Source organism: Pan paniscus, chromosome 4 (genome assembly GCF_029289425.2).
Source record: "Pan paniscus chromosome 4, NHGRI_mPanPan1-v2.0_pri, whole genome shotgun sequence".
NCBI lineage: Eukaryota > Metazoa > Chordata > Mammalia > Primates > Hominidae > Pan > Pan paniscus.
In genome coordinates this window covers 165,506,724-165,526,258 of record NC_073253.2, presented here as the reverse complement: position 1 = coordinate 165,526,258, position 19,535 = coordinate 165,506,724, and the positions used below count along the sequence as shown (strand labels likewise).

Here is a 19,535-nt window from a genome sequence, read left to right as displayed (position 1 = left end):
GAAAACAAGAGTTTGAATCTGCCTTGTTTATGACTTTGGGCAGTTTATTTAATCTTCCTGAATCTCAGTTTCCTCAATTGGAAAGTGAGCCTCACTGTGTTTGTTTTACAGGGTGCATTGTATCATCAATCATGAATGTGAAGTACTCAGCACAGTGCATAAAAGATGCTTCACAAATGTCTGTTCTCTCTTCAAGTAAGTGTGTCTCCTTCAACCGATAATTCAGATTCTTTTCGATTTGGGCTCAGAGAACTACCTCCTACCGTCTTTTTCTTACTAGCAACTTCCCGCCTGTCTTGCTTGAGGGCCTGATTGATGACTGCCTCACCTCCCTCTCTCTCTCCCCTCTCGCTTCATTTCTAGGGGTACCCTGACTTAACAATTTTGGCCACAAACGGAGTGCCTATCTTTGCTTTGAACTTCCCTGACTCTACTTGTATAAACTTAATTCCTGGGGAAAAAGGGTCCTACCCACAGAGGCCGTATTTCTGCCTCACTGAACCATGCCAACGGTTGAAGGACCAGCTTCCTTGAAAGTCCACTTCATGGGAGAATCATGACCCGTGATAATAATAGGCCTGGCCAGAATAATCCTTCCAGTGCGAGGTAGGCCAACCTCTTGGCCCAGAAATCAGGCTTAATTGGAAATTAAATTGCTTTCCCATGCCAACTGCAAGATGCCTATATCCACAGCTAATTTATCAAGGTGATGCCTTATCTCAAGGAAGCCCATGGGAATAGAGTGGCTGCATCAGCAAAAGTGCAAACTTGGTCCTGATGAGAAGAGTTTTCTTTAAAGTACAGCTTGAACCCTTTGAGATTCTCATTTGGGGTTCAGTGCATTTAATGGCTTCTTCCCCCTTGCCAGGCTCTGTGCCAGGGCCTGGAGGTATGGATACCAGCGGGACAGGCACCGCATTGGAGCAGCTTCCAGGGCTAGTGGCAGAAAAAGAACCGTGCAAGCAAAGTTTCCAAAGCTGTAGCACTTTACTTAGTTGTCCAGGGATGAGCAGCTTATGGAGGTAGAGAATATCATGAATAGAGTCACGGTTAAGAAATTGATTTCTATATTTAGCACTGATACTAACAGTTCATGATCAAGGGTGTGTGGCACTCTTCACCAAGCCCTTTACACACATACATTCCATTCTCTGGGCAACTGTAGGAAACAAATACACCAGGATTTTCATTATCCCCATTTTACTGATGAAGAATCTGAGTCTTAGAAAGTAAGTACCTTGCCTAATGTTACTACTTCCCAACTAATAGGCAGTGGGACTGGAACTTGAAATAAGGTAATTTCATGCAGAATTTATGCCTTTAAATACTATACTACACTGCTCCTTTATTTCCCCAGCTTTTTATTTTGAAAATATCCAACTACAATGCAAATTGTAAGCATGCCTCCCCTTCATCTAGGTTCACCAATGATGATCAGTATTTTATCATATTTGGATTTTCTCTCTGACTCTGTCTCTCTCTGTGCACATGCAAATTTGTGTTTCTGAACCATTTGAGAGTTAGGCTGAGGAGCATAGAACAGAAGGCTGGTTTGGAAACATGTGGGGACCAGTTTGGCTGGAGGAGAATGTGTGTGTGGGTTTAGTCACGGGGACACAGGACTAGGGAGTGGGCTGAGGTCTGAGACTGTGGGGTTAGGGCTGGGAGTGCCAAATCTGGTAGTTTGGGGTGTATTGCCACATGGCATGAACAGCCAGTGATATGCCAGTGAAAGCAGAACTTTCATTCGTTCCCATACTGAGAACTGTATGATTGAAGATGTGTATTTAGTGAATGATATGTTTGTGGTTTCTGATTAAATATGGATGCTTATTGAAGACAATTCAGAAAATGCAGAGAAGCATCAAGAAGAACATTAGGCCGGGCACGGTGGCTCACAACAGTAATGCCAGCACTTTGGGAGGCTGAGGCGGGCGGATCACAAGGTCAGGAGATGGAGACCATCCTGGAAAACATTGTGAAACGCTGTCTCTACTAAAAATACAAAAATTAGCTGGCTGAGGTGGCCGGCACCTGTAGTCCCAGCTTCTTGGGAGGCTGAGGCACAAGAATCACTTGAACCCAGGAAGCAGAGGTTGCAGTGAGCTGAGATTGTGCCACTGCACTCCAGCCTGGTGACAGAGTGAGACTCTGTCTCAATAAAACAAACAAACAAACAAAAAAAAAAAAAAACAAAACAAACAAAAAAAAACTTTAAAAACTCACCTTTAATCTAAGCTAAAACCTAAACTAATGTTTCAGTGTATTTCTTCTCTATTTTACTTTTCCATACACATCTATTCCCACAGACTGGAACTGCATTCAGCATACAGTTTTTTTTTCTCCTGGCTTCCTACTTGATACGATATCAATAGCATTTCTCTAGGTTGTTAATTAGTTCCTAAAATAATTTTTCAACAGTTTAATATTGTTCCATCAGACAGATGAACCAAAATTTATTTAATGCACAATTTTTTCCATTGACACTTACATTGCCTCCAGTTTTTCACTATTATAAATAATGCAATAATACCATAATGAATACCTCTAAATAAAAGTCTGTATGCACAGCTGTGATGATTTGCTTAGAATAGATTTCTAGAAGTAGGGCTTCTGGGTCAATGGGTTGGATGGGCCATCTCTTTGGAATGGTGTGGAGGAGTCAGAAAGGGAAGAAATGGGAAGAAACGCAGTCTGCAGGCTGCTGCAGCAAAGCGGGTGAGAGGTTAGAAAGGTTCAGATTTCAGGAACGGTTCTGAGAGTGGAAAGGGAGTGACAGATGGAAAGAACAAGGCTCGACACTGGGACATGTAAAGAGAAAGAGTAAAATCAGGAGAGAGAGGTCTCCTTTGGTTTTACAAGGATTGAGTAGGGGCTATAGAAAGACATTCAACTGGAAGGGTCTAGTGGTCCTTCCTCCCATCCTCCATCAATCCATCCATTTGTTAGGCCCCTACTCTATGCCAGGTCTTGTGCTGGGTGCTGCACATTCTTTCTTTCTTTCTTTTTTTTTTTTTTTTTTGAGACGGAGTTTTGCTCTTGTTGCCCAGGCTGGAGTGCAGTGGTGTGATTGTGGCTCACTGCAACCTCCACCTTCTGGTTCAAGCGATTCTCCTGCCTCAGCCTCCCAAGTAGCTGGGATTACAGGCATGTGCCACCATGCCCAGCTAATTTTGTATTTTTAGTAGAGACAGGGTTTCGCTGTGGTCAGAATGGTCTCGAGCTCCTGACCTCAAGGGATCCGCCTGCCTCAGCCTCCCAAAGTGTTGGGATTATAGGCGTGAGCCACTGTGCCAGACTGCACGTTCTTAAATAACTAAAATGTAGCCCCTGCCCTCCCAACAAGTTCACAGTCCAGCCAAGGAGTCACCTGCAGGCCTGGAGCTTAAGAAAAGAGCCAAGGCAAGAGAGAGAGACTTGGGAGTCTCCCCCAGAGGTGAGGCCATGAAGGGGAGAGTGCAGAGATGAAGGGAGAAGGCGAGGGGTCTTGCTTGGGCTTAGTCTATGAGTCATCGACTGTGTGGCAATGAAGAGCCATCTGCCGCGTGGCCACCACTTCCAGGAGGGGCCAGGCTACCCTCCATCCCTGTGCCCCCAGCTACCAGCCAGAGGAGGCTCCGTTTTGAGGGTATCTTATTCAAGGGTGTTCCTTGCTCTGGCCTCAGTTTCCCCACCCTTACACTGAGGACATTTGGAGGAGTCTCACGCTGGTCACTGTGCCATGTAGCCTCGACTTCCAGTCACATACTGGCCACCTTCAGGCTCTCAGAAGCTCCCTTGGCCAGACTGAAATTCTCAGATATAATGAACATGGAGGAGCCTGTGCCTGCTGTCTTTTTACCTCATGTGCCCTGTGAGACAGGCCAGCAGGCACAGCAGATGTTCAAAGGTAGTGCCAGAGCTTGCTTGTCCATGGGGCTTTGTGGTTCCAGCCAGCTTCTCCCTTCCAGGGTGGTGTCCTCAGGGGGCTCTGACCCAGGGTGCAGTGACTGCCACGACATCCAGGTCTGAGGCCTCCTCCACCTCCTTCTGTTGAGCCCCCGGTGGACTCTATACAAAGACAAGGTTTTACTGCCCCTTCTTATTTTTTCATCAGTAGGAGAGTGTGGGCTGGGAGTGGGGCAGGAGTGCACAGGAGATTTTAAAGGTTCTGGACATGAAGAGCTTGCTCAATGAATACAGTGTGAGCTCTCCTGTCTCATCTCCCTAGAATAAAACTCTTTGTCACTGATACTCGCATCCCGGGTAGGGAAAGGAAAGGCAAAGAGTATGTTGAAAACATCTCTCACTCTTTTCTGGCCCATGTGGGTGATTTCAGTCACTCAGCCGTTTCCCAAGACATGGGAGGTCCCTGGTTTGCCTAGGATGCAATGAGGGAGATTTAAGCTCAGCCCTGATAAACAGCAAAGCCAAATAAAAGCAAAACCACCCATCATTTGTTGAATCCTTAATTTGACACAAGCCCTACACTAAACACTTTTAAGTGCGTTACTTTAATAAACCTGTGGTATTGGCATTATTGCACACATTTTACAGAAAAGGAGGCTAGGCTCGAAGGAGTGACTCCCTTGGACTTCCCAAGGTCACACAATTTGGTGGTAATGGATTCGGCATCCAGTGAACTCCAAAATCATGTTTCCAGAAAGTCCTGGATCCTCAAGGGCTGGAGGGGAACACAGCCATGGAAGCCAGCTGCGTCTGCAGCCCCCAGATGCCTTCGCTGGTGACTGCTCACTTCATGCCCTCCCAGAGGAGCCCCTTGGCTGAATGGAGCAGAGCACACTGGAAACCATCGCCATCCTTTCCCAGCGGCAGGTTCCCCTCTCTCCATGGCAAGAACAAATCAAAGATGAACCAAATGGCCCGCCAGCTCCAGAACTGAGGAGGGCCGTTCTTAGGATGGTAGCCTGAGAAGCCAGATGACTATCTTAATTAACCCCTCATGTCCTGGATGCAGGAACATGGGCGGCCTTGCTAAGGAGGAAGTGTGGATGGACAGACGGACGTGGAAATGGTGGATACAGAACTGGAGCCTTTAAAGGGCATGCAGTGCCGAGCCTGTAGGGAATGGAAAGAGGAGGAAGCCCAGATTCAAGGCCAGCTCTGCGTCTGGCTTGCTGGGTGGCCTTCCCCAGGCCTCAGGTTCCTCATCTGCCAGCTCGACCTCTCAACTCCCAATGAGGGCCTACCATGTGGTAGGCCCTGCACCAGGTGCTGGGGAAGTAGTCAAGGCCAGGCAAAATTCCCTGCCCTCACAGAGCTCGACTCTTAGTGGATGAGCTGGATCACAAACAAATGAATAACGGAGATGTTGGCCAAAGCGTATAGAGTTTCAGCTATGGAGAATGAACAAGCTCTAGAGTAATGCACAGCAAGGAGACTGTAGTTCATAAGACTGCACTGTATACTTGAAATTTGCTAAGAGAGTAGTTCTCACCATACACAGAAAGGTAACTATGAAAAGAGATGGATATGTTCATTAGCTTGACTGTGATAATCAGGCCATTATCTATGTGTGTATCAAGACATCACACTGTATACCTAAAACATAGACATTTTCCATTAAAACATTTAAAATCACCAAGCAAACACATGTGTAATATTGTTGCAGGAGCAGTAAGGGCTGTGCAGAAAAGCAAGGCAGCATTAGGCAATGTGTTGGGGGAGATGAGGAGGGACAGCAACCGCAGGAGGGGATTTGAATGAATTGAGGGAGAGAGCCTGGGGGTATTTGGTGGAAAGAGTCCAAGGAGAAGGACAGAAATGCAGAGGACGGATCATGCAAAGTCACAGGCCACTGAGAGGAGTCTGCATTTAATTCTAAATGTGTCAAGAAACCACTGGAGACAGTTTCCAGTAAGGGGATTATAATCGTATATGATTCATTTTTTATTTTAAAAATATGGGAATGGTCTATCAATGGATAAAAAGCAAACTGTAGTATCCATACAATGGAATATTGTTCAAACTTAAAAAGGAAGGGAATTCTGACACAGGCTGTTACAGGAATGAACCTTAAAGACATAACACTAAGTGAGGGCCAGGTATGGCAGCCTGGAATCCCAGCACTTTGGGAGGCCAAGGTGGGCCAATCACTTGAGCCTGGGAGTTTGAGACCAGGTTGGGCAACATGGAGAAACCTCATCTCTATAAAAAATAAAAAAAAATTAGTTGGGTGTGGTGGTGGCGCACGCCTGTAGTCTCAGCTACTCTGGAGGCTGAGGTGGGAGGATTGCTTGAGCCCAGGAGGTAGAAGCTGCAGTGCGCTGTGATGACAGCACTGCACTCGAGCTTGGATGACAGAGTGAGACCCTATCTCAAAAAAAAAAAAAAAAAGATATTACACTAAGTGAAATAAGCCAGACACAAATACTGTTCATGACTCACTTATATGAGGAACCTAGAACAGTCAAGTTAATAGAGACAGAAAGTACAGTGGTGGCTGCCAGGGCCTGAGGGTAGACAGAAATGGGGAAGTGTTTAATGGGTGCAGTGCAGAGTTTCAGTTTTGCGAGAAGAAAAATGTTCTGGAGATGGTTGGTGGTGATGGTTGCACAGCATGTGAATGTACTTAAAGCCACAAATGTGCACTTAAAAATGGTTAAAATAGTAAATTTAATGTTATATATGTTTGTCACAGTTAAAAATATAGGAAAGGATGCTATGCAAAGAATGGTCTATGGGGCTATATTAGTCTGCTTGGGCTGCCATAATCGAATGCCACAGACTGGGTAGTTAAATAACGAACATCTATTGTCCCACAGTTCTGGACACTGAAAGTCCAAGATTAAGGTTCGGGCAGGGTTGGTGTCTGATGAAGTTTCTTTTCCTGGCTTGTAGTTGGCCATCTTGCCCTCACATGGCTTTTCCTCTGTGTGTGTGTACTCCTGGTCTCTTCCCCTTCTTACAAGGACACCAGTCATGTTGGATTAGGATCCCAACCTTATGACCTCATTTAACCTTAATCTCCTGCATCAAGGCCCTATCATCAAATACAGCCACCTTGGGGGTTAGGGCTTTGACATATATATTTAAGGGGACACAATTCAGTCCATGACAGAAGTGACGGTGCTGAGAGGTTTGACCAGGCGTGTTCAAAGGAACATTAGTGTTTGCACATGACCTTTTAAACCACAGTGCTGTATCTGTGATGTTGGCAAGTTATTCAGCCTCTCAAAGCCCCTGGTTTGGAATAAAAACAACTCACAGAGACAGGGCTGGACTGAATATAGGAATCCTTGTAAAGCCCCCAGAAAATAGGTAGCACTCAACAGAGGATGGCAATGGCCCTTCCCCTCATGTTTCCTGTTGCGTTTGAAATGACAGCCACTGTTTCTGAGCTTGTGAGGCCTGGGCAGAGTTAATCAGCACAGGGATGTTGTGGATCATTCTGCAATCCAATATGCTTCATGGCTTAGAGACATCCCAGGCTCCGGGTGATAGCCGGCTCCAAGCTGAGGTTTGCAGATACCGAGCAGCAAGCCTGGGCTCGGCCCAGCCTGCCAAGCACAGATGGTTTGAAAAATGTCATCCAAACTGGCCCACAGTTAATCAAAAGATTACAGAAAGAAAATTAGGCTAACCCCAGCCTCTCAGATACAAGCCCCAGAATCACATCTCCCTACCTGATTCCTGCCCAATTCTCTGCCTCAGCTTCCAACTGACCTCATTCCAGCAATAAATGAAAATTGGCCAGACTAGAAATACAACAGGAAATCTTGCTGGGTGGTGTTTCCTTTTTTCTCCCCTCCCTGTAGTCTTGGCTGTCGGGCCTGCTCCCCATATGTTTTGTTGTTTGACAGTGAAAGGTGACCTATGGGTAATGGTTTAGGGGATGGATCGGGGGGCTTGAGTCTCAGAGGGCATTCTCCTCAATTGCACTTCCTCAGTCAGAACGGAGGCCCTGAAATCTTGATTTCTAAAACAACAGTGTGTGTTGCCTCTTGGCCAAACTGGGAAGGAATCTGTTTTGTCTTCATTGCCTTCTTACCCTGGATCTGATTTTCAGAAATGGAAAAAGTGTACTGGGGATGGGCTGGGGAGGGAAGTAAAACCCAGGGCTTGGGGCCAGACCGCCTAGGCTTCCAGTTGTGGCTATGCTTCATGCTGGCTGTGTGACTCCAAGCACGCTGGTCCCCCGTCTGAAGCTCGCTCTTTATATCTGTAAGTGGGGTTAATTAGAGCACTCCACCTCCTAGGTTTCTCATATGCACTAAATAAAATATTGGGCATGGAGTGCTCAGGTAATGCTGGGCACATGGCAGGTGCCACCATAGGTGCTGCAATTTTGTTTAATCTTTAAATTCCAAAGCTGAAAGAGGCCTTTGAAATCATCAGCTCCTTCATTTTAGAGATGAAGAAACTGAAGCCCAGAGAAAAAAGCCATTTACTTAGTGCAATGGGCTGAATTTTTGTGCCTCCCGTCCCCCAAATTCACATGTTGAAATCCCACTCCTGAGGTGATGGTATTTGAAGGTGGGGCCTTTGGGAGGTGATGAGGTCATGAAGGCGGAGCCTCTTGAATGGGGTGTGTCTATAAGAAGAGGCCAGAGAGCTAGCTTACTCTCTTTCCTCCACGTCAGAATACAGCAGGAGATGCTGTCTGTAAGCCAGGAAGAGTCCCCACGAGAAATCCACAGTGCTAGCATCCTGATCTCAGACTTCCAGCTTCCAGAACTGTGAGAAATACATTTCTGTTGTTGATAAGCCACCGTGTCTTTGTATGGTAGCTTAGGCCATCAAGTTGATAAGCAGCCTGATGGCTAAGACAGCAAGCAATTGTGAGGATTTGGACTCAAACCCAGGTCTGGCTCCAAAGCGGGTGTTCTTCTAAGAACACAAAATGGAATCTCAGTGGCTTCAGCCAGAGGGGACCAAGGTTAGCTTTGTGTTCATGGTCCTCCTACCCTCATCCTAACGGAGAAGGAAGGCTTTCTTCTGCCCCTAGACTGAAGACCTGTGAGCAGTACAGAGAGGGTGGTCAGTGGTGATAGTAAATGACTTCCCATGAGTCTTTTTCAGGAGTCCTGGCTTTTCTTTCCTCCAGCTGGCCTGGGAGGCCTATGCAATTTCCTCATTTCCACATCCTCTCCCCCAAAGCTCCTCTCCCCTGCTGCCTGCCTTTCAGTGGGGTCCCTCCTCCTGCACTTCTGGGTGGGGTGCAGGTGGACAACGGGGAAGAACCGCCGCCTCACCTGAGCACCTGGCCAGCTGTGATGCATAGGCAGTGTGGGCCTGCACCCAGGGGCAGTCCCCCAGCAGAGCATGAGAGTGGAATGGGGGCAGGAACAGGCCTTTGGTCTTGTTTGCACTGACCCTTGTCTCATCCAGGTCGTTCTGGCTGGTCACTGCTGTCAAACTCCAGCACAGGAATTCAGACAAGGGAGATAGGGAGTGGTAGGCTCCAGAGCAAGCCTGACTAAGACTAGACCTCAAAAAGGGAACTCCAGCCACATGGCCTGATGTTGCTCGGCAGGGAAAGCATTTAGTCGTTATTTATTCAACCTTCCTTCCTCGGCTGCAGGTGCTTGAGGCACTCACTCTAGGTGATTCCCACGTGGTGAACGCTTTCACAGGGCTCCCATTCTCATGGGAATGGATGACCAATAAACCCATAAACAACTAAATAAAAAGGATCATTTCCATTGTTGGCACATTTTTAATTATAGAACTTGTCATCAAGAGTGACTGGGGGCAGGGGGGATAATTTTGGAACAGCAGCACATCTGGATAGGAGCTGGGAAGAGGACTTGACCCACAGAGGCTCAGCCTTGTTTCTCTTGGCTACAAATCCAAGGTCGTATCATAGAAAAGAAGGGTGGGGAACTTGACTTTTACTGAGCAGCTTTTATGAGCCAGGTCCTGTGCCTGTTACATGTCCCATCTCATTCCATCTCCAGTAGCCACATGAGATGGAAATTACTGGCCCATTTACGGAAGGACACAGACTCAAGATGGGGAATGGCTTGCCCAAGGCTGTCCTGTTGGCGCATGGCAGGGTTGGAGCCCAGGTCCCTCTGGGTCCAGAGTTTTCCCGCCCTGCATCCTGCTTCCTTCCACAGTGACTTCACATCGCCACTTCCACCCTTGGGAAGCAAAGGCTTTCAGGGATTTGGGACCTGGGTCTGGTGAGAGAGATGGCCCAGGGGAGATTCTGTAACCCTAAGAAGACTGGGGAAGATGAGGGTCCCTGTGGCATGGCAAAGGAGGCCCTGGACTTAGAAGGCTGATGAAGACCTGACTAGATCCACTCCTCCCAGGGCTGTGGTGTGGCAGCCTGTACTCTCCTGCCAGCCAGAGGGCCCCGTTTCCAGCTACTTTTAATTTGGAGCAAACTAGCCGCTCCCCTGTGGTCCTGAAGTTAATAGGATGTCTGTGCAGCAGTGCCAGGATAAATGGCCCTGAACAAATTACTCCTGCATGGTAACAGGGTTATCTAGGAGAAAGACCCGGAGGCTCCAGAGGGGCAGGTGATCCCTCCTTCTTCTCTGCCTTCTACTGTGGGACTATGGAGACCCTAGTGAGCTGAGCACCTGGACAACCCAAATGGGTCAGGGAATGCTGGGCCTGCTGCAGAGGGGCAAGGGTGGTGAGGCCAGTAGGCTGGGATGAAGGCTACTGGACATCAGGAGGGCCAAGGTGAACACATGACCCTCCTGGCAGGCTCTAGCTTGGGGCTGGAGAGGTAGGCAGGGACCCAGAAGCCCTGGATAATCAAACTTTCTTCCTGTGACAAAGCACTGGCACTCAGAGGTTCCAGGGTTGCAGAGAGTGAGTGGGGCTGTTGTAACATGACCAGAGTGCTTGCTCAGCCCCTCACTGCCAGGACAGTGAGCGAGCCAGGACTCGGATGGTGGGGACTCTCTTTCCCCGGCAAGGGGCAGCATTGAAGCTTAGCTTTTCATGGGACAGGTGGCATTCTCCTCTTGGTAGAGGGATGATAATATCTCACAGGTCTCAAAGTCCCCAGTGTGAAGGCCTCTGCTTTCCCAGACAATTCCAGTAAACAGCTGCAACACCTCAATTCCAGCCTGCCTAGTGTCCAAAACTTTGTGTATTTTCCCACACCCAAGACCACTTCTCACACTTGGCCTGTAAGAAGGGAGAGCCATGGGGGAGTGGCCCTCATGGGACAGAGCCTACTCAGTGTCTGGCAGGTGCTTTGGGCCTGCACACCTGCCTGAGGGGTGATAGGGATACTGAGAGAGCAGGGGTATGGCTGTCCTGCTGACCTTGGCCTCTGGAGTGTTCCCTTTCCCCATAACCCAGGTGATGACACTTTATGGAATTTGTCACAACCCTTTGCATGACAGGTGGCTGCTCTGATGAGACCCAGCAGGGAAAAACCCACCAAGAGAATTAGTGGGACGCTGGGGGACTCTCTGCTGGTGGCAAGGTGGGGAGTAGTGCAGGCAGGCGTGACTTCTCCAGCCCTAGGAGTGCAGAGGAATGTACCTTGTCTTGGCCCCAGCAAGACCTGGGTTCTAATCCCAGCTCTGCCACTCACCAGGGGAGCCACCACACTTAGCTAAACCCCAGTTTCCTTGCCTGCTGAAATGGTGATTGCAATCCCTACCTCCAGGATCAAGACTACAAAGAGGCAAGGAAGGTGCCTAGGGCACAAAATGTAAGCGGGGGCGGGTGCCCTGCAAGAGCAGACTTGGGATTTGCCTGTGAGCTGATATCTCTTACTCATATCATCATTACATTAAAAAACAGTCTTGTGCCATTGATATTATTATTATCTCCAATTAAAAGTGGGGAGCCTTGGCTTGGGGTGGTGTTCAAATGACACAACTTCACACAGCTGGTAAGAGGCAGAGTTGGTACTCCAGCCTGGCCTGCTTGAAGGCAGAGTCCATGCCCGGGTCCAAGGTCAGTCTCTTGAGGATCTTGAACAGCAGTGGGAGGAGGCAAGAGGAACAGTGTGTCACTGATGGGGCAGCTGAGGTTTTGCCTCGAAAAAAGAGGAACAGCCTGGGCCTGGGCGGGAGGGGAGAGTTACGGCTCCAGGGCCTTGTCCTTGAGACAGATCTCATCTTCCCACACCCCTTTTCCCCACCCCCGCAGCCTCATGGGTGGCCTGGAGGACACTAGAAGCTCTCCTGGATTGGATTCCTCCCTTCTGCTCACTTTGGCTCTGTCATCTGTGCCTGGGGTAACATTTGTTCCCAGTGCAGAAGGAGATGAGTTTAAACCTCCCCAGCCAGAATGGAGCCTGCACAACTTCTGGCTCCTGCCAGCGGCCCCCAGAAAGTCTGTGAGGCGGGTGGTGGGGAGCTGACTGTGCAGAAAGAGGAAGAGGCAGGTTCCCCAGACCCCTGATTTCACCAAGCATCCGAACCAGGAGCTGGGCTTCTCCTAGGTTAAACAGCAGGCGAGGACCTGGCTCTGGGAGTCAGGCTTTTAACTCCTAATAAGGAATCAGGTGAGGGAGATGGCTCTGGGTAGGCCCTTAAGAAAACAAGTTGAGCAGAGGGGAAGCAGTGGTCTAAAGTCATCCAGTGGCTGGACGTGGTGGCTCATGCCTGTAATCCCAGCACTTTGGGAGGCCAAGGCAGGAGGGTCTCTTGAGCCAGGAGTTTGACATCAACCTGGGCAACATAGCGAGACCCTGTCTCTACAAACAGTCAAAATTAGCTGGTTGTGGTGGTGCACATGTGTGGTCTCAGCTATTTAGGAGGCTGAGGTGGGAGGATTGCTTGAGCCCAGAAAGTCGAGGCTGCAGTGAGCTGTGATTGCATCACTGCACTCAGCCTGGGGAACAGAATGAGACCCTGCCTCAAAATAAATAAATAAATAAAGTCATGCAGTAACTGACAAGGCCATAGGCTTTCATAAAGTGATCATGAGATGTTGCTCTTAGAATCTGTGCCTGGTGCTGAGAAAACAAGTAATGAGTGAGAGGGAGTCCCAGCCCGGAGGGGCTCTCAACCATGAGAGTATCCACTAATAACAGAAGTCATATCCATCAACACTACTGAGCACCTAATAGGCAGGGAGCTTTATCTGCACAATCTCATTCAACCCCATAAGAAGGGTATTGTAATTCCATTTTATAGATGAGGAAACTAAATGTCAGGGAGGTGAGGGACCCAGTCCGAGGCTTCCGAGCCACAGTGCAGGGTCCGGGGATGTCTCAGTCTAGAAACCAACTGTGCTCCTCACTGCATTCGTGGTTTGCAATTTTTTTTTTTTTAATGCCAAAGAGATTCTTTAAATGTGGGAGAAATCCAGTAAATAAAACAAATAAAAATAGAGCCAGAGGGGTGGGAGTGGGGATGCCAGAAGCCTGCCCACCCAGCCTTTCCTTCTGGGAAAAATCTTAATGCCCTTCCCTAGACACTACGCAAGCTCAGACCCAGCCTGAATGTTTTATGTGGCTGGAGGCTCACGCAGGCTGGAGGCTGGAGGCTGCAGACTCAGCTTGCTGCAGCTAAACAGAGTTCAGAGGGCATTTGCTGAGCACCTGTGGGACAGGTGTTGCATAGTGCTTCCTAGAAAGCTCCTGTACCAGGGGTCATCTCAGGCTGATGGCTGGTGTCTGTGCTGTGCAGTGCTGTGCAGTGCTGTTTCATTCGTTTAACACGGTAACACACATACTCCATTCTGGGCCCCATGCTAGTAGCTCTGGCCACAGTGGTGAGCAAAAAAATGCACATGGTCTTGCCATCATGGAGCTGAAGTCTAGTGGGGAAGAGAGCCTTTAGCAAACATGTTCCTAAGGGGAACGCAGACCACAAATTATGATCAGGGATAGGAAGGAAAGTTCAAGGTTGATGAGATATGTGAGCAGGTGGACATGAGCAGTTTATCTCTGCAATAAGCGCTGATGAGAAATCTGGGCTAGCTGGCATCTTAGACAAATGGCAAGAAGGATTTCTGGCATGGCAGGAGGTGGCCAAGGGTTAAGAACAGGCAGGACAGGGAGGGTGATCCTGGACCCTCCTTGTCCTCCAGGTATTTGCAAGGCTGGTAAGAAACAGTAAATTGCCGTATCCCCAGCAGGTACCTGGTCCAACACATTCTTTACATTCCTCAGTTCTGCAAGGGACAAAGAAAAATCCCTCTCCTGAGGGTTGGATTACTGCAAATCTAGAACTCAGTGCAATGAATAATGAATAAGTGAAATCAAATTAAAATCAGAAATCATTAAGCAATCATAATGTATCCACGTAGGGTTGAATCTAAATCCACCTAGGGGAGGTGTAAACATTAGAAAGCCATTTTCTGGACTCTTTGCAGGCCTTTCTCAGCTACCCTGCTCCCAGCCTGGCCCTGCTCCCATGTTCCTCACTATTTAACAAATATTTAGCAAACACCTGGATTGGGTAGAACACCGGTCACCTAGCACGTGCCTGGCGCAGAGTCGGGGCTGTGTAAACACTTGGTCCTCTCTGCGGAGCTGAAGCAAAGAACACAGATACGGTTAAGACACAATCCTGCCCTGGTGCCTGCCATGGGCTGCCTCTCTGAGCCCTGGCCACAGGAAAGGCTGTACTGAAGCAGTTCACAGGAAGGCCAGGTCCCCACGGAGTCCCTTCTGTGTCACATGGATCTTAGTTTCTGGGATTCTGAGCAGAGTGAGGGAGGCATCCTGACTCTCCAGCTGGTTCCTTGCAGAGGCCAACACTCTGATGTTGCTCCCTCTGGCAGCTTCGGCTTCCTCCCACCTTCTCAGCCCTGCCTCTCCTCATCTCAGCTTAGATGTCACTTTTTGGAGGCACTCCTTAGTCTGCCCCAGACATCTCTTCTCTATGCCTGTTGACCCCCATGATTCCCCCATCTGAGCACTCAGCGTGACATCCAGGGAGTATCTGCATGTGAGGTCTGGGTACCAATCAGACTGTAGGTGGGGACAAGTCCTCTTGATGGAGGGCTTGTGTCTTATTCATTCACATGTCTGTTGTCTTGCAATAAGCATGGCACAGAGTAGGTGCTCAATAAACAAACTCTGAGCAAATGAACACAGGCAAATATGCAGAAGAAAATATCTTCCTGATCATTTATTCAAGTGGCCATCTACTCTCACTCTGTTTCTGTCCCTGTCTCTGTTTCTCTCTCAAATACACACACACACAGAGTTCTTTGCACATGCTCTCTCCTTTGCCAGCTCGCTTTTTCAGTCACCCCTCTTGCTGCATAATGGTCTTCTGTGATCTCATTTCCCCTTTTGGTGCTGCTTGAGGAGTACAGACTCACCTGCAGGAGTGAGTCAGGAGCAATTGAGGAGCTCTGACCCTGGTCCTGCCAGGGGAATGGGTCGGGGTCCCTCTCCGCAGACACATGTTCATCTCAGCCCTGACCCCACCCTCACAACTGGTCATGGCAACACACTCCACAAAGGGATCCCATGGCTAGGTGCCCTTGGATCTTTGCACCAGTGCTAGGAGGTAGACAGGACGGAGGTAATGGACTCGTTCTACAGATGAAGAAACTGAGGCTCAGAGAGGCTGTGACTTGCCCAGGTAGCAGAATCAGATTGAGACCTAGGTTTCCTTAGACTAAAGCTCTTTCTGCTGCACTTGTGGGAAACCCCCATGATCCCCCCATCTCAGCACTCAGTGTGGCATCCAGGGAGCATTTGTGTGTGGGGTCTTGGTCGCCACCAGACTGCAGGTGGGGACAAGCCCTCCATGAGAGGCTGCAATGGGTTGCTGCCCCACACCCATTACCCTCTTAGGTCCTGCTATCTGTAATGTGGAAAGAAAACCTTCCAGTTGTCTCTGAGGATTGAATGGGGAGACTTTGTGAAATTTCCTAACCCCTTTGCTTTCTCCTTCTCCAGGAGGTAAAGCCACTGAGAACAACCACAGCTACACCCATTAACCTCCTGTTTACCCCACTTCTGGCCTCCAGTAATTCTGCCAGGCAGCCTGGCCCTCCACACTGGGGGCTCAGCCCACCTGAGTATCTTGGAAGAGCAGCACCCCACTTCAGAAGGATGGTAGGGAAATAACAGGAAGGTCAGAACATCCCAAGGAAGGAGATAAACAGAATCCCATCATTCCCACCACCCACACATGCCACACAACGTACACTGGGCCAGACCCGCTGGGCGGCGGGCACCTGAGCCGTGTCATGAGATCTGGCTGCATATAGCCTTTCTCTGCTCTCATTGTTATTTTGTAAAATCCCATCAAAGGTTCGTGGGCTCCTTCCCTGAATATTCTGCCTGCTGCTTCCAGTGCCTCTCCCCCCAGCCCCCAAAGACTCTTCCTGAAAGACAGCATGAATATTTAAAGACGTTTTTTCAGCCAGTGGAACCACATCACGCTGCTGCTCTCCCTTGACATCATCTCCACAAAGTTGGCCAGACCCCTCTGAGGGCCTCACCTTCCCTGGTGCCAAGTGTAAAATGGGGTTTAAGACACAGGACTGGGCCCTGAGGAGTTAGCCTTCTTTCTGCCTCCCGGCTGTGGGCCCATCTGGGGCTGCAGCCCTAATTCTGGTCCATAGCCACACTTTCTGATCTGCCCAGACAGTTACTCCTGCAAACCACCTGCCACCCTAGTTCCTGGAGAAGCAGAAAAGACAGGCATGGACATAGGCATGAAATGTGGAGGGACAGGGATCCAAGAAAGCAGAACGATGAATGAAGCCCCAGAAGCACGAGACCCTGGAACCCTATGAGAGGAGGCTCTTGGCACTTGAGGTGCAGAGCTGATCCGGTTTCTGAAGCCACCAGGGCAAAGCAGATGCCGGCCCATCACCACCTCCCACTGACCCCCTCAAGCGTCTCTGTTCTGCAGAATTACTCACAACCCACTGCATCAAATCTCTCTTTTATCAACAAAATACAACCTTCCATGGATAACTTCTTGAAACTCCAGTCACGCTAAGCCACTTCCAATGCTCTGGAAAGGGTTCTATCCCTCTGCCCGCCCATAACGTATCAGCCACACACCACCAACTCCATTTCCAAAGTTCCAGGCAATTACAGCCAGCTGAGTTCCCTGGCTGGGTGCCCGCCTACTCGGAGCCAGGACCCAGGTTGTCAGCAACCTCGAATCCCAGCCACCAATTTCCCCAGCCTTTTCCAAGACTGGGTGCACCAGAATGGTCACGCTTACCACACCGAGGCAATGCGACCAGCCAGGCCATATCAAGACAGAAAGCAAGGGTCAAGGCCAGTTTCCATACCTTTGCTGAGGGTCCCAGTGATGAGCTTAAAGATGGTCTGGGCAAATTTCACGAACCCAAGCTTGCATCTTTTGGAGCAGCCGCTCATGGTGGCGGAGGGGAGCCAGGCTCTGCTGTCAGCACCCAGAAGGGACAGTGCCCACCTTGTGCACCCCAGGAACTTGGAGCCTGCCTGGGTGAATGAACTCTGAGTGACGGATGCACCCCTGAAGCCAGGCTCCGGGAACAGCACAGCTGCCTCTGCAGCGAGTCTGGCTTCTGCATCCAGAGAGCCTGCAGGGCAAACTCTCCCTCCCTCTCTCCACCCACTCCTGCTGTCCACTTAAGTCCTCACCACGGGAGGACCTCAGGATGCCAGGGCCGGGACAGCACTGCCGGGGCACAAGGTACTCCAAGGGAACCGAGGAGGAGAGTGAAGCTGAGCAGAGCAGGGAGGGAGGAGCTGGAGCTCTCCCAGGCTTTGCTGACTGTCTTTCTTACATGGCAGCGGTAATGTAGCAATTAATACTCAAGTCAGAAGGGAGGGGACTGCTACGCAGAAAACACTTAGCCCCACAGCCTCCCACACTCGCTCTCCCACTCTTTCCTTCCTGGTTAATCTGATAGATCAATTCTCTGTGCCTTGATCAGGATCTGGAAGAACTCCCCGCAGAGCAGGAAGCAGCTGTCGGCACTCAGCAGAAAGTTTGTAGGCAGCCTCAGAGTGGCCTGGTTTGCATCTCGGAGAAGCTGGGCTGAGTGCTGAGCCTCCGGGGAGCTGGCCTGTGAACATCGGACAGACAGACAGAGCCCTCGCAGCCTGTCCAGTAACCTTGGCACCAACAGCAGGTGCTGTCTGCCTTCCTGACTTGGAAAGGACAATGCCCCTGACCACCTCCTGCTCCAGGCATCCCCGACTCAGACTACTGAATTCCAGCCTCCACCCCTGCGGAGCAGGCACGAGTCTGTGCTCTCTCACCGGGATAGGAGAGGAGTGCAATTAGGGCTTTTCTTGACTGAGATAGTATTCCTCAGAAATGTCATAAAGGAATGACCGAGATTCATATAATTAGAATACAATGCAGTACTCTTAACAGTGAAACTGCAAGGCATTATGCAAATGTGAAGTCCAGCTATTGCTCCATAAAAAACCTGGCTGCCATTCAGTACCATAGGCTGCGTGAATTGGAAGGGACCCTGGTGGCAGGGACATCTCGTCCCACCCTCTTCACCAGGTGTGAACCTCCCCCAAAACAACCCTGCTTTGCTTTCCTCAGAAAGTCCTTGTGGGCCCTGGCCATGGGTACATCTGTGAATGCAGTGTGGCTACTTGTGAATAGCAGATATGAAACACCTTCATCTGAATAAGGCTATGCCTTGGAAAGTCTCTTCTTCTGCCTCGACTGTCTCCCTTTGATCTGCTTCTCTGGGATGTTCAAGAGGAATCCGTTGCTTAAGAGACAGAAAATGGAGACTGCCAGTTCACAAAATGCCAGATAAGCCAGAACTCATGTATCAGGTGTGATTTTTACCCCATGTTCTGGGAGTCAATGTGGAAGTGAATCTTGAAGAAAGAAACTTCAGCCTTCAGAGTGCTCATCAACAAATTTCAGCTCTGAAAAGAGGCCTGGGAGACAGTCTGCAAACTCAGAGCCTTCTCAAAACCCCGAAGCCCTCAAGCCTTGCCAGCATGGTAGGAGTCAGAGCATATATAACAGAAGTAGCTCTAGCAGGAAATACCCCATTGTGCTAGATGTCTTAGGGCTTAAAATTGCCGTGTTATTCACTCTCTGTCTTAAGAGTTGAAGGTCCCAGTTAAAAGGCACATGGTGGCCGGGCACGGTGGCTCACACCTGTAATCCCAGCACTTTGGGAGGCTGAGGTGGGTGGATCACAAGGTCAGGAGATCAAGACCATCCTGGCTAACATGGTAAAACCCCATCTCTACTAAAAATACAAAAAAATTAGCCGGGTGTGGTGGTGCACACCTGTAGTCCCAGATACTTGGGAGGCTGAGGCAGGAGAATGGTGTGAACCTGGGAGGCGGAGCTTGCAGTGAGCCAAGATTGCACCACTGCACTCCAGCCTGGGCAACAGAGTGAGACTCTGTCTCACAAAACAAAAAAAAGGCACACGGTGTCTGAGAGTGTTAATGGCACTTAGTCTTTGGTTCACTCATTCACTTATCCAATATTTACTGAGCTCCCAGTGTGTAGGAAAGAGCTGAGCACCCAGGCTGCAGAAAGGGCTGAGCCAGACAAATGAGACGACAAGGTCAGAGCCCTCATGGACTTACAGAGGAAGAGATTCACCACGAGACACTCAGTCCTTGTTGAGAATCAGTTTATCTAACTAACTTCTTTCACTTTGCAGAATCTTAGTGGAATTGAGGCATGAGGCAGGTAGGTGTTAAG

General features: G+C 49.4%; 1 protein-coding gene across 2 annotated transcripts in view; it reads right to left on the bottom strand.

The window, feature by feature from the left end:
- The window catches only part of KCNIP1 (potassium voltage-gated channel interacting protein 1), a 383,763-nt gene extending 366,142 nt beyond the window's left edge, over positions 1-17,621 (bottom strand). Inside the window, exon 1 of one of the 2 annotated variants that reach the window (XM_003810923.4) lies at positions 17,143-17,621. In XM_003810923.4, the coding sequence (XP_003810971.1) occupies positions 17,143-17,230 (88 nt within the window). In that variant the 5' untranslated portion in view covers positions 17,231-17,621. The remainder of the gene's footprint in view (positions 1-17,142) is intronic. The other variant, XM_034960934.3, reaches the window with a different exon arrangement.
- Positions 17,622-19,535: the final 1,914 nt, after the last annotated feature.